This window comes from Plutella xylostella, chromosome 13 (assembly GCF_932276165.1).
Source record: "Plutella xylostella chromosome 13, ilPluXylo3.1, whole genome shotgun sequence".
Lineage (NCBI taxonomy): Eukaryota > Metazoa > Arthropoda > Insecta > Lepidoptera > Plutellidae > Plutella > Plutella xylostella.
This window is the reverse complement of record NC_063993.1, coordinates 3,851,883-3,866,283: the sequence shown is the minus strand read 5'-3', so window position 1 is coordinate 3,866,283 and position 14,401 is coordinate 3,851,883. Positions and strand designations below refer to the sequence as shown.

The 14,401-nt window shown below is 37.7% G+C and overlaps 1 protein-coding gene across 1 annotated transcript in view; it reads left to right on the top strand.

Annotated features, from left to right (window-relative positions):
* LOC105387771 (carbonic anhydrase-related protein 10) overlaps positions 1–14,401 on the top strand; it is a 40,111-nt gene that overhangs the window by 11,091 nt on the left and 14,619 nt on the right. The window contains exons 3-5 of the mRNA XM_048624957.1: positions 8,094–8,144; positions 10,953–11,089; positions 12,028–12,219. Of these exons, the coding sequence (XP_048480914.1) occupies positions 8,094–8,144; positions 10,953–11,089; positions 12,028–12,219 (380 nt within the window). The remainder of the gene's footprint in view (positions 1–8,093; positions 8,145–10,952; positions 11,090–12,027; positions 12,220–14,401) is intronic.

Below are 14,401 nucleotides of genomic sequence, written 5' to 3'. Positions count from 1 at the left end.
CAGCATAGCAATTAGTATTTTTATCGTCCCACTACCTGTGGGTGCGACGCTATAATATCCGGCTTGAAATAAAACTAAACATCTACAACACTAAAACAGGGAAATAAAAAGTTATACTGATTCGTGAATTTACACTGAGCTCATTGTTTTTATTATTTAAAGATGTTTTTTTTTTTTAGTTTTTATAAATAAAATTATACTTAGCTCTTAAATAACTCTTTATTTAGACGCAATGTTAGTTTTTCAATCAAATTATCAGTTATAAATTTGTCTGTCTCATATTACACCAGTTATCAAAATGTTTACTATAAAAATAAGATGGTTAGTGTATTAAATTATCATAATGGGTTAGTTAAAATCCGTTGTGATTCCTCGGAGACCCCGTGAATTAATAGCATAAAGCACCAAGTTACGACTGAGTTATAAATTATGAGCATGTTTCTTGGTATTTGCTAGTGAATAAATACAGGCTTAATATCGCAATATGTAAATTAACCATAGCAGTTTAGAGGGTTTTCATTATAAATCTTTAAAATGAGCACAGTATCTACTATACTACTGATCACTATTAAATTTATTTGAAGTAAGAAAGTCACGCTAACAATAAAATGTGCAATTCGGTTTACAATACAATTTTTGCAATAGGTTCCCAGTAGAAATACAGGCGGCATTATTAGCCTCGGTACGGTCCCGGCTGCTACAGCAAAGCACACACACCCAAACGATGGACGATTGTAAGAGGCTTACGGCATAATGTCATTACAAATTCAGTTTTAGGACAATATTCAGTGTAGCAAGTTAAATTAAAGTCGTACCAGGATTTAGAGGTGGCCTGCAACGGCTCAAGACCGCTTTGCCGGCGGGAAGCCACCTGCGCTCCAAAACCTAGCACTGAAAAGACAATTTGTGGGGCCACGGCTGGCCTTCGTGACCGTTTTTATGCTATGTCGTTCGTATTTTGAAAAGTTTTTTCTTCTTTTTTTTATTATGCGTCGTTGCCGTCCGGTATTCTTTTGTTTTTACATGTCTATAGTCCACGGAGTTTAGTTGTGTCCAGTTTGGACCCGGGCAATGAAAATCATGGCGAATTTGTTTTGACTGCGAAACGAAGACAATGGTTAAAGGTACTTGCTTTGTTTGCACGGTTTTCACGAGATAATACCTATATATATTTATAAATGTAAGTACACGTTTGTATTGTTTTAAATTATTTTTAACCGAATTCGAAAAAAGGAGTTCAATTATTAAATGTAGAGTGTTGTAGAGCCAGGCACGTTCGCATCGATACCCGGGCCAATCCCTGTAATGATTGTTGTGTGAAGAAGTTTTAATTTGAGTACAGTGAAGTACTCTAAGTTAAGAAACATGCTCTCCGGGGCTCGCCTCACTGGGCACTAAGTGTGCTAAACTCGCTGCTTAACCACCAGAGGTATTTTCACTTTATTAAAAAAGTACTCAAGTGTGTCGTAGAATTTAAAATAAGAAATACCTACTTATCTGTTATACATTTATGTTGTAACTATAACATAGTTACTACCTAACAAGAAGAGCCAATAAGGAGTTTCCGAAACCGACGTGTGTGTATGAATGCGGAGGAAGCGAAAGAAGTATGTCAGGATCGTGGAACGTGGAGATCCATAGTGTCTGCCTACCCCTCTGGGAGACAGGCGTGAGCATATTGTATGTATTTATGTATGTATAACATAGTCTAATAAGAATTATATATCTCCTAAATGTGGAAGCGTAAAATGAAATACTTGTAACATGTAATACAGGACACACATGTAGGTACAACGAAACATCAAAGTGTTGACTCGTCGCAACACTGTCGACACGACACAACATTGCCGCTCACCTATTGTCTCCAATTTAAAAGGCGTGTAAATAAAGGAGTGTAAGACAATGGGAGGAGAGCAAACAGGGGGTATAAAGCACGTCAGAACGTGGAACACGCCTATAAATAATCAGCTTAGTGATAAATTGGCAAACAGCACGCGACCGACACACAGCTGCTTCCGCGCTTCGACGCCTGTCTTTGTCTTTACTTAGTCTGTGGCAATACTGTCGCGCTGAATTGAGGTAGGGTAGGGTAGGCGCCGTGGACAGGCTTGATGTTTGAGAATACGCTTTTTTATTTTCATTTAGAGATTTATTATGAAGTTTTTTAGACATGTTAGTCACTTTTATTTCATTAGAATGCTTGACAACATATTTCATAATAATGAAGTCTAAGCCTTTCCAATAACATACACACTTTAGGTTCTTCAAAGTTTGAAAATTGTCTGCAAACTTTTAAATCTTGTTAGAGTTAGCGATAGGTAGACTCGAACGCCTTCTGTTGGCAAGTCTCACTAACGTCGGGCAACTCTTAACGGTTGCGCTTGCGATACAATAATATAATACGAATGAAAAAGTCCACAACAATATTACGTTTTAGAAGTCTTTATAAAATATGCTCCGTGCTGCACAAGGTTGCTGGCCCGCGCGAGTTACGACCAAGTATAATTTTAAGGTTGCGGTATTTTCTTTGTCTTCTGAAAAATGTTGTTCAGCATAAGTAAATTCAGCTAAAAATACGTTGTCTTTTGTCTTCATGCCGTGAAAAGTTTGCCGTGCACGTACAAAGTTTACAAAGAGAATATCGGAGGTGCACCTCGCAAAAAGCGCAGACTGATATCCAGTGCGGATGACAAAAATCAGCGCCGGTTCGATTAAATTATCCGCATGAGCGGAGCCATTGTTAGGCGGCGGCACCGCACTCGCAAGAACGACCAATGCACCGTGAAATTGCCTATTTTCCGAGTGAATTTATTTATTTATTTCATACTCCGATGACACTCCCACTCGTTCCATTGCGGTTCAGCGCATCGGAAAATCTGAATCGTACCTGTAGCGGTACGAGGCTAATATTATTTATATCGCGTGCCTTGAACTTCGAAGTTCTCTAATAGATCCTCAACACTTAAACATTCAAGAACTTTTCCGCATGCATATGCATTTAAAATGCAGGAATGGCACAATGTGTCTCCGCTAGTAAAACATCCTGACTGCAGAGGTGTCGCGTTGTAATTTGAGCTGTATTGAGATTGTGGTAGAGGAGCAGATGGAGTGCAGGTAAAAAACGAGGGATATATCATTTGGTTCACTCAAAACGGATACTGATTCATTTCCGATGCATGGCTGCAGCTCTTTGTGGAGTTCGCCGGCTGCGAATTGCTCACGTTTCAACATTTGATTGCGACATCAATACCTTTGATAATATATGACAGTCGTTCTTTTTTAATGGTCTAGTCGGACCAAATTATTGGCGCGATTACTGAAAAGTGAACGGATAAATGTAAGGTTTTCAAGATAAATCTCTCGCAACGAAACAAAAGTTTTTGCCACAAAATAAAAAAGTAGAATGCTTACTTAATTAAAAGTAGGTAGCAAAATTTTAAGTTTATTGTTTACCCGTTTACAAGAAAAAACTTGAGCATAATATTTATTCAGTAAGTAGTTTGAAGAAAGTTTGGTTTAAATTTTCATCTTTGAAACAATAAAGTGGCTTTTAAAATATGCATAGGGCCGCGGCTATTTGGTGTGTATACGTAGTATTGAAAATGGTAAAATGTAGCTGCACAATTTAATCAAAAGAACTATTTAGCATTATCTAAATAAAATTACGGTATTAAAAGTACAGATATATCGTGACTGCTAGACATGACTAACCCTCGATCCAGAAAAGATTCTAAACACTAATTTGTCATCTCATATACCTATGTACGTACATTTAACATTATAACAGCTATATAGCCGCCTTGTTTATCCGACGTCGGCCGCCATATGTGATCTATTGCCACGCAAAAACGAGAACGTACACTATTGCGTCACCGGGATAAATCGCGTGTGTCTCTACACGTTATTACCATTTAGCCGGTGTCCGGTGTTGTTCGGGCCGCGGCGGTGCAGCTCAAAACGCATATAAATCAATTTGGATCCGAATGCAAGTTGCATGCGCCGCTAGCGCCATTGATACACAGCGTGCGTGCCGTGTGCACTGTGGGTGTGTACGAGGTGGTTTTTTATCAGTGATCTAGGTATCCACGGGTGGCGTGTTAACAGTGGTCTATCCTAATGCAGGGGAAATGAAAAATATGAATTAATGTCATCCGTATTACCTGTATTTTTTAGCAAATATAAAAAGTTAATATTAAAAATAATATCTACTGCAGATATTTAGTTGAATGACAGATATTGATGAGGAAGATTGTGATTTGATATAGCTAGTACCTAAATATAAAATAGTATAAAATATCTAATATTTTCTTGGTCCAGTGAGAGAATATGGAGGACCTCTATTCTTGGAGGAGGTCCATATTCTGAAATATAAAATTTAGGTGCAGTGCGTTTTTTTTACTTGCCTTCGAGTTGATCACTTACAAAATGCTACTCTGTGTATAACAGATGCTGCACAGTGCACACTGCACGGGGCGTATTGTTTTTTGTTTACCGCCGAGTGCGTGTGTGTGGCCACTGCCCAGTGTGAAAATATTTTGACATTTGGTTTGTTCTTTTATGGTTAATTTAAATTTACTTCGATAAAAATACTTTTTCAATTTTCGTACTCGTACTTGTTTAAGGCCCTGTTTCACAATCTCTGGTTAGTGGCTACCTGTAAGGTAAAATACATGCTGTCACTCTCTGTTATTATTTTTTTGACAGTGACAGCATGTATTTTATCTCACAGGTAGCCACTAACCAGACACTGTGAAACAGTGCCTAAGTGTTGGTTATTACTTTATACGTGAAGAGTACCTACTCTCTACATACTGCTTATAGTAATTTGTTACAAAAACTTGTTAGATCATTATTTTTATCATTTTTATATTCTATATCAAAAAATCGTCACATTGCATTAAAAACAAAACCTATTGATTTTTGTCTCCTTTAAATTACGCAGTCCATTTAAGTAACTCTCTCTTTTGATGAATTATTATTATAATAACCGTTTTGGGAAACAACGATACCCTGGCATAATCATGATGCGAATAAAAGATTGCAAACATATTTTACTCAACACTGTCTGCCATTTATTAAACTGAAATTCAAGCATGGAAGATTTTAATTGGGAAAGGTACATTTAATAAGTATATGTGTAATTTCAAAGTAAATTTTCGCAACATATTGTATTTTAAATTTCGAGTTTGCTCCAGCCATTTACAGTGCATTATATAGAGGATGCAGGTACTGTTCTATGTGTAACAGCTAATAAAAAATACAATATTACAGTTTTTAAAGTATTTTAGGTAGTTAATAGCAGTACCTAACATTAAAATACATTTAAGCAGTTAGTACTGCTTTTAGTTCTTGTTAACCGTACAGATAAAACCGTTCACAGCTTCGTAACAGTTAAGTAATCTGTGGTAACAGCCACATAACCATTACTACCAGGGGAGCAGACACTAAAGAAACTTAAAAGTGGCACGAGTATCCAGTTGGAACTTTTGCACAGTTAACTAATTCATAGATTGGATACAATGTGTGCCGCTACCCAGGTGGCGTGTGCAGAGGTAAAGTTGCATTAAGCCGCACTGAGCTCCACTAAGAGTGTACATGCAGCGAATGCACACTTAATGTTATCCCTGTTTGCGAACATATAAAGCAAATTGCCGCTAACTGGTTTAAGTTCATATTATGAGTTTAGCAGCGGGATAGAGGGACAGGTGTTGGAATAATAATCGTAATCGTTGCATTTGTTAATAACGCAATTGAAGTAAGTTTATGTGCAGTTTTCGAAGTCTCAATGAAGAGGTGAGATGGTCGTATAGTGCTCATGAACCAAAAATCATTTGTGTAGTTTAGATCAAAGTTTCGAAGTATCTAGCTAGACTATGAACCGGCAAACGTGGTTACCTAGCGTAGGTAAAGAGGTAAGGTGAAGATTAAAAAAAATAAAAAAACAATACAGCATAAATCTCGTTTAAATCTTCTGTTAAATTATGTACTCACAATTTTGTAATGAGAATTAAATTAGAAGACTAGACAGAATATTTAATTACATTTAAATACTAAGTTAAGGTACACAAGTAAGTACAGTATCAAAATTCACAGCCAAATCTTAATCCACGCCCAAATTTCCAATCTAATTCACAACAGCGAAGGTTCAATCAAAGTTGAGAGCCGCCAGCCTCCCCGCTAAAGCCACAATCACATGTATCGAGTAAAAGCAACTTATCCTTTTATAATCAAACTCGCAGAGGGAGCTAAAACTTTGTACAGCAGCATTAAAAGATTAAGGCCGTATTTCGCATCGAGTATCGAGTCGAAGCGATTGGCCCGCGATACACTATTTGCAATGCAGGCGGCGCGCGGCGGCGAACTTTGCCGAATGCAAAAATTTAAATTAAAAACATAAATCAGACGTATATCGAGTAACTTCTGTATCGGTGTATGTTCGCTGACTGCGCGCTTTCGTCCGCATTATAAGTTCCGCAGCCTGTGTTTGTTATTCGTTCGACTTTATGACTGTTGTTGTTCGCAAGTCATACTTCAAGAAGTCCGAGTATGGATTTGCCAGCTCGCGGTGGCGCTGCGGCAATAAGCGGGCCACACTTGGCCGCTCTCGTGCGGTCGGTGGTATTTTGCCGACCATTCTTAACCATGAAAAACTTATTTCCATAATAGGAATGATAATAAATCATCAGTACGCCACTGACCTTCAACTTCCAAGTTGTTCCCCTCAAGGTGAGGCTACCTATTAACAGCTATAAATCAGCGGAGCTTTAAGTAAAGGGAGGTATTAAAATATTAAGTGGAGAGGATCTTTCTAAGACAATCTTCAGATAATTACTTTATTTATGTAAGTATCTCGGGTATTTTTAAATTAATTGGTCCGTAATATAAGGAGTACAATAATCTCATAATCTTAATTAAGAGAACTTCAAAAAGCTGAAATTTGAAATTTTAATCTGCTGCTAAATCCTGCCGCTCCCGATCCCGCTGCGAACTCGGTTTATTTGTGGGTCTGAAGCTTTAGTTTTTATACCTGAATTTAGTATGTAATAAAAGTTTTGTAATTCATTCAATAAAAGAGGAATACAGCCTTTCAACTGCATTTTAGTTTAAACTTTGGAATAAAGCAAGTACCTATTGATTGATAGCAATACATATTGGGATAGATTATGTACTTACGTAATATTTTTTTATAATCTCATTATGTACATAATCTTTCACGTTCTCCTTTAAACTTTTGTTCACAATCATCAAATTTTATGCACTATTTCTTTAAAATATGAAGTTTATTAAAATTTAATAGAGACGAATCCCTTGTCAAAAAGTAAAATATACGATAGTAAAACAAAGCTAATAATTTTATTTATCATCGCACGCCGCGAACAATGAAGGTGCGAGAGTGCCATGTAAAGGGAAGCGTTTTGTTTCATATAAAGAAAATCGCTTTTCCGTTTCGTTAGCTCAGTTATTTCATTCCATTGATTCTCCAAGGCGTAGAACACAATACTCTTGTATTATATTATTATACTATTATAAAAATCATTTGTTTTTGGCTTGACAACTTTTTTGTGTTTTGGCTTTATATTACGATTTTATAAGTTAGTGTTTTTTTTACATAAGGACATCAATAGGTTATTATTTATCATAATACAATCAAATAACTAAGTGTAGTATATTAAAATACACCTACCATTTAACGAACCCTTGGTAGATTTATTTCAAATTATTTCGTGTAAAAAAATATCCATGTTGACCTTTTAAGTCGAGCCTTAGAAATGCAATAACTACCTACTTATACAAATACTTAAATCTGATATGTACAATTGTACAAGTTTTTCTGACTTTCGGATAAACATGAAAAATAATCTTCCACATGTAAAAAATAATGTTAAACTTTTTAACTATTGCAAAAAGAAATAGGTACGAGTAAACAAAAACCAATCTATGTTTTTATTTACCTAAACAATTAACAAAATCTTCGTACCCAACAACAATTCCTAAGAATCCTCAACCATTGAACATCTCATGTCTAGAAATATACCGTCTCGAATATTCGTAATTAGAATGAAGCGAGTTAATTAGAGTTGCTTTGATTGCAGCCGTGAGCGGCGTCAGCTGGGAGGAATGGTGGACCTACGACGGCATCTCAGGTGAGTGTGCTCTGGCCTCCTTTATTACGAGTACAGTCTGGGCCGAAGAAACTGATCCTTTTTGTAGCATTTTTACTCTGAGGTCAGGTTTGTCTGCCCCAGACTGTACAGTCTGAGTCCGCAATGGGAGTTTTGCTATGACTAAATCACTACCTACCAATAATTATAAAGTTTTTTGTCATTATCTAACTAGCGTTACAAACCCCTGACATTCAACACCAAAAGACGTATAACTTAAACTTATAACACCCCTATTTTTCAATCAGTGGTTAAAAAAAGTTACCTAATGTCGTCGATAGTACCTACCTTTCTAAACCTGTGTACGTTAGTCTGTGGTACTCACAAGTACATCTGCAGGCAGCGGCTGCGGTGAACGTGCGAGACACGGCGTGTCTGTGGCGCTTTGCGTTTGTAAATGTGTATGTACTGTGGAGGAATAAAGTTGTATTCGCAAGAATATGCTGCATGCGTGCATAAAGTCACTGGTTTATGTGCTGTGCAGAGATATGCACAGTATCTTTGATATGTGCGTACATAAACTGTACTATGAAACAGCGTTTTTCTGTATTTCGGAGTTGGTCTGATAATTAAAGTTGCACAGGTACAATGTGGGTACAAATCACATGTTATCGGGATGGCTTTGATGAAATTACTCAGTATAAGTACACTCGAGAGCAATGAAAATTTACACCCATAAAATGACAAATTTTCATTTTTATTTTAGAATTCGAACAAAATTTAATATTTAAATTTTTAGTTGATATAACATTCTGTTGCGCTGTTAAATATACTTATTTCAATATTGCAGACGGCGTCGTTAAGCTAGTATTTTCTATTTAGGAGTACCTAATTTGGTGCTATTGTCTCTGGAACTTTTTCATTGGTCGTGAGAGTTTTTGATTTTAATTTTGATTATATACTACTTAAAACATTACCACTGTAAGGCCTGGGTCTCCTATTTTCGCTGTAGGTCGCGTCCAGCGTCGCTCCGTGGGCCGCGTCACGATGCTCACTATAGAAATGTACTGATGCGGTCTCCCTCACACGCCGACGTTGGCGCGTAGACGCAGTGAGCATTGTGACGCGGCCTACGGCGTGACGCTGGACGCGATCTACGGCGCGTAATAGGAGACCCGGGCCTAACCGATAAAAAATTGGCTCAACGACGTGACACAGAAATATTACGTTCGATTTATCTCTGGTTCATATCGCGTCACGGTGGAATTCAAGTCGTTATCGCAGTATTTTTCTGAATAAGTATTTTTCTTGAATTATAATACGAAATGCAAACTTGATACAAATGCTGAAATCAAAATTATTGAATTAAATAGGTACATACTTACCTAAATCAGGGAAATGGACATCAATGTTTTCGTTAAATACTATAGCTGTAGTAGTGATTGAAGTATTTAATGTATATAATGTACTAATATTAGTCCAATGGTTATGGTGCTATTCGTACGTTTTAAAAGTGGTATAAGTATTAAATAGTTTTTTAGTTTTTTATTTATTTTCCTCAGGGCTTTAACGGAAAAAAATCCCCTAGTTGGCTAACAAAATACAAAAAGTATTTTTGCATTAAAGGAAAGTTGGCGTGAACACATACCCATAAAGTGGGGCGTAGCCACAACGCCGCCGGCATACGGTGCAATTTTCAAGGTCATAAATAATACACCCGCGAATGCCAACCAAAGCGCTTTGGCCAGTTTTACGCGCGCCGACTATACCATGCTACTGTATTTAACGATACTTTTATTACCATTACCATTACTTAGCAGCTTAGATATTTTGGATTCAGACTGATTGGACTTTTTATATTCAGGGTGGAGTTTGGTCATTTCCGTTGACAGGAGAACGTCCTCCTAAAAGTAGGCAACTATCATCATGGGACCGACTCCGAAATCTAAAAAAAAATACCGACTGTTTTTCATTTACCTTTAAAGTTTCTCAGTATACTTACTATGTATGATGCGTAATTTACCGGCAAACGGGAATGTCACTAATAGAAATCCTCCCTGTATCCTATATAATCCATTCGCCGAGTCATTACGAAATGTAAACTTTTCCAGTAAATTATCTGATTTTGATTCGTAATTATGATATACAAAGCAGCAAATCGTTTGAAAATGTAATTATGAAATAGACGTAATAGTAAATGAGTTCCAATTTATTCATAATCCTGGCGTTCAGTTATTGTTTGGTGTTTTAGCCGTCCTGACAGGAACGATAATTAACTATACATTATGCTTCAGTTTGAACAAACACTACACAACATTTTATATACCTATTTATATGGGAAAAATGTTAATTCAAAGAATTAATTAAATTTTATAACAGTGATGTTCACATTTGGCAGTCGTGTAGCGGATATGCGTTATGTAAAGGTACAGTTACTTTATAGAATACTTTATTGCGCATAATTAAATTTTACACTAATACAGTATGTACATTTTGCAAAAATATACAGGTTTTAGAAACATAAATTAATTGCATTGCATAAAGTTTATGAAAAATGAAATTATATTTTGACGACACATACCAATACCAACGAAGGCTAACTGATACCCTGAAAATAGGTATGGACAGCATGAAGACAAGCATGAAAAAGGTGTACTATCGTTTCGAGGGAAAATTAATTTCATATGTTATCATGTAACATTGTAAATGCACTGAATTAAATATTTGAAAAAAATAGGGTCAATTTGGTTGAAGTTTTAAAAGTGGAACTGTTTCATTCACTGGCTCATGAGGTTCGTGTAGGTGCTTAATCTGACCCGCACTAGTATAACCCGACCCGTCTCCCCCCAGGTCCGGCGTTCTGGGGTCTGATCAACCCGGAGTGGTCGCTGTGCAACAAGGGGCGGCGGCAGTCCCCGGTGGACCTCGAGCCCGACAAGTTGCTGTTTGACCCCAACCTGCGCTTCCTGCACATAGATAAGCATCGGGTGAGTCATTGGATGAACAGGGTGTTGTGAGAGCCGTAACCAAAAGACTGACTAACTTTTTTGTTCACCAATCTGACTGACGCGTCCTTTCACCACGGTGACGAACCCTAGAGGAATTTTTGTGGTTAAAAAAATTGCAAAATGCGATGATTGGAGGTAATTACTTTCATGTCCACGTAATTTTAACACAGTGTAATTTACAAACTGTTAATATCGGCCATCGATAGATAGAGTTATTGAAACTGGCAATAAGCCCCAGAAAACAGTACCTATCTACAACAACCGACTTAAGTATGGTATATCACTTTAATCTTACATAAGTAGGTACTTCATAAATCTTCATAGACAACCAAGTATTTTTCAACTCTAACCAAAGGTATATCAGCCATCATCGTAGTATCTTATTAGTGAGATAGCTTGTTACTTTGTGCACGTACTAGTTTTATCGCATGCTGTCTGGGAGTGGCTAGACTAGTTCTAGACCGCTAGAGTTTTTCCCTATTTCATTAAATATTTCATCAGTCTTAAAACCTCACCGCTATTCTCACTTACAGAATTTTGTTATAACCTAGCGGTTTTTTTTTGTATTGGGATTTGCTCAAAAATAAAAAGAGTCTTACTTTAATAATAGTACCTAATTATTATAAGTCGTTTTATGTGTCCTTTTATTTGAAAACGTTGTTAGTGATGATGCGTTATTGATGAAATCTGTGTAATGGTAGACTGTATGTATTATAGAATAAAAAATACTTAACTGATATCGTAGCTATATGTATATCCATCCAGAGGTCATATTAACTAGCTTTGGCGTACCCGGCGTGACACCTGGTTCTTGCTGGCCAGGTGCACAGTTAATTCGCACGATTAGTATGTTGTGTATTTATTATTGTGATTTCAGTATTTGTGTTCAATAAAAAATTATCTATCTATCCCACCAGATCAACGGGCTCATCAGCAACACGGGCCACTCAGTCATCTTCACGGTAGAGAACGAGACGCGGCACCACATCAACATCACGGGCGGGCCGCTCTCCTACAAGTACCAGTTCCACGAGATCCACATCCACTACGGCCTGCACGACCAGTTCGGCTCCGAGCACACCGTCAACGGGTACTCGTTCCCGGCTGAGGTGAGTGACCGGGGTTATACAGGGTGTGCAAGATTGTATACACATACAGGGTGTTGCAAAAGTGGCATTAGTATAGTAAGACGAAAGGGAATGACGCAGGAGGACCTTCTAAACAAATTTTCTGGCATGGGAAAATTTGTCACATGACTTTTTGGAGCTTCTTAACAACAACAAAAATAAGCCATTGGCTTTTTTTTTGCTTTTCCATAGTAAAGGCTCTTTAATATAGGGATTTGACGAGTGGTAGAGCTAAAATTGACCAGAAACACCCCCCGAGTCACCCGCTTTCGGCTAGCTTGTATACGAGACGCGGCTCCACATCAACATCACGGGCGGGCCGCTCTCCTACAAGTACCAGTTCCACGGGATCCACATCCACTACGGCCTGCACGACCAGTTCGGCTCCGAGCACACCGTCAACGGGTACTCGTTCCCGGCTGAGGTGAGACACTGGGGTTATACAGGGTGTGGGAAAGTAGTGTAGTAATCCGAAAGGGGGTGACTCAGGAGGACCAACTAAACTAATTTTGTGATATTGTTTTTTTTTCTTATCTATAGAAAATGAGTTAGCTGGCTTTTTAATACAGTCACTGAGGTTATACAGGGTGTTACATAAATGCTATAATAAGCCGAAAGGGATGACTGAAAAGGACCAACGAAAATAATTTCGTAAAATTGTTTTTTTTAATTATCTATAGAAAATAAGTTAGCTGGCTTTTTAATACAGGGTTTTGATAAACTGTAGAGCTAAAATTTTTCAAAATGACCCCCCGAGTCACTCGCTTTCGGCTAGCGTGTGAACGAGACGCGGCACCACATCAACATCACGGGCGGGCCGCTCTCCTACAAGTACCAGTTCCACGGGATCCACATCCACTACGGCCTGCACGACCAGTTCGGCTCCGAGCACACCGTCAACGGGTACTCGTTCCCGGCCGAGGTGAGTGACCGGGGTTATACAGGGTGGGAAAAATTGGTGTAGTAAGCCAAAAAGGGGTGACTCAGGAGCTCATTCTGAACAACTTTTGGCAATTCTTGATTGGCTTTTTTGTATGTTGTATTGTACCTGGGGGTGTTAAACAAAGACAAAACTAAAGAATGAATTTGTCCAGTCAAATCTTCATTTCAAAAGGTTAACTTTTTGGTCTTTTCAAGTATTTTTATTTGAATTTTTAAACAGTTCAATTAAATTAGATTCCAGGGCACTAATGTGGCTCTCCTCTGCACATGCTTTATATTATTATGTTTTAAGGGCCCGTACAGGGTGACGTGCCGCGCCAATTTTGGGTTTTCAATGCTCTTCACACAGCACACGCAGTGACACGCACACATGTAAGTTTGCACAGTGGGTCGATAAACTTTTACTCGCCAACTTTATTGACAATTATGTTCAAGTACATTTTGGGTGATTTTAGGGTAAGTAGGTAAGTATAATTCTTACTTACACTGGTAGGCACCAGGAAAGAGTAGAAATTAATAGGGGTGCCACTTTACTCTATACTCGGAACCCGATTAGCTTTCTCAAACAAATGTGGTATTTACTTGTAGAAAGGTAACTACAAGTATTAAAGTGTAGATAATAAGTTTCGGGCATCCTCCAGCCAACTGAACCCCGATGACAAAGCAAAGTAAATACATAGTGTCGCAAAAGGGCTATACTAAGCCAAAAGGGGATGACACAAGGGGTCATTCTGAACATCTTTTGTTCTAAGAGATTTGCAAATTCGCGAAAAAAAAAATTCATTTTTAACCGACTTCAAAAAAAGAAGGAGTTTCTCAATTCGTCGGGATCTTTTTTTTTATATTTTTTTTTATGTATGTTCACCGATTACTCCGCCGTTTATGAACCGATTTTGAAAATTCTTTTTTTGTTGTATTGCATTGAGCTCCCAGGTGGTCCCATTTTTTTTTCAGAATTTTATCTCACCCCCAAGGGTGGGTAAAGGGGTAAAAACAGGGTATGAATTTCCATTTTGGGCACATGTTAACCGATTCTAATGAAATGAAGAACGTAAATATAGTTCTTATAACAAAAAAATATGATGGTGACCTTGAGCTGATCTGATGATGGAAACGGAAGGCAGTCAGGGGAACTCCTCAACAGTATATAGCAACTACTTCGTGTTTAGGCTTGAATGATTCGTATTGATTAGTAGGACTTTTTGGTATCATTTGCACCTTA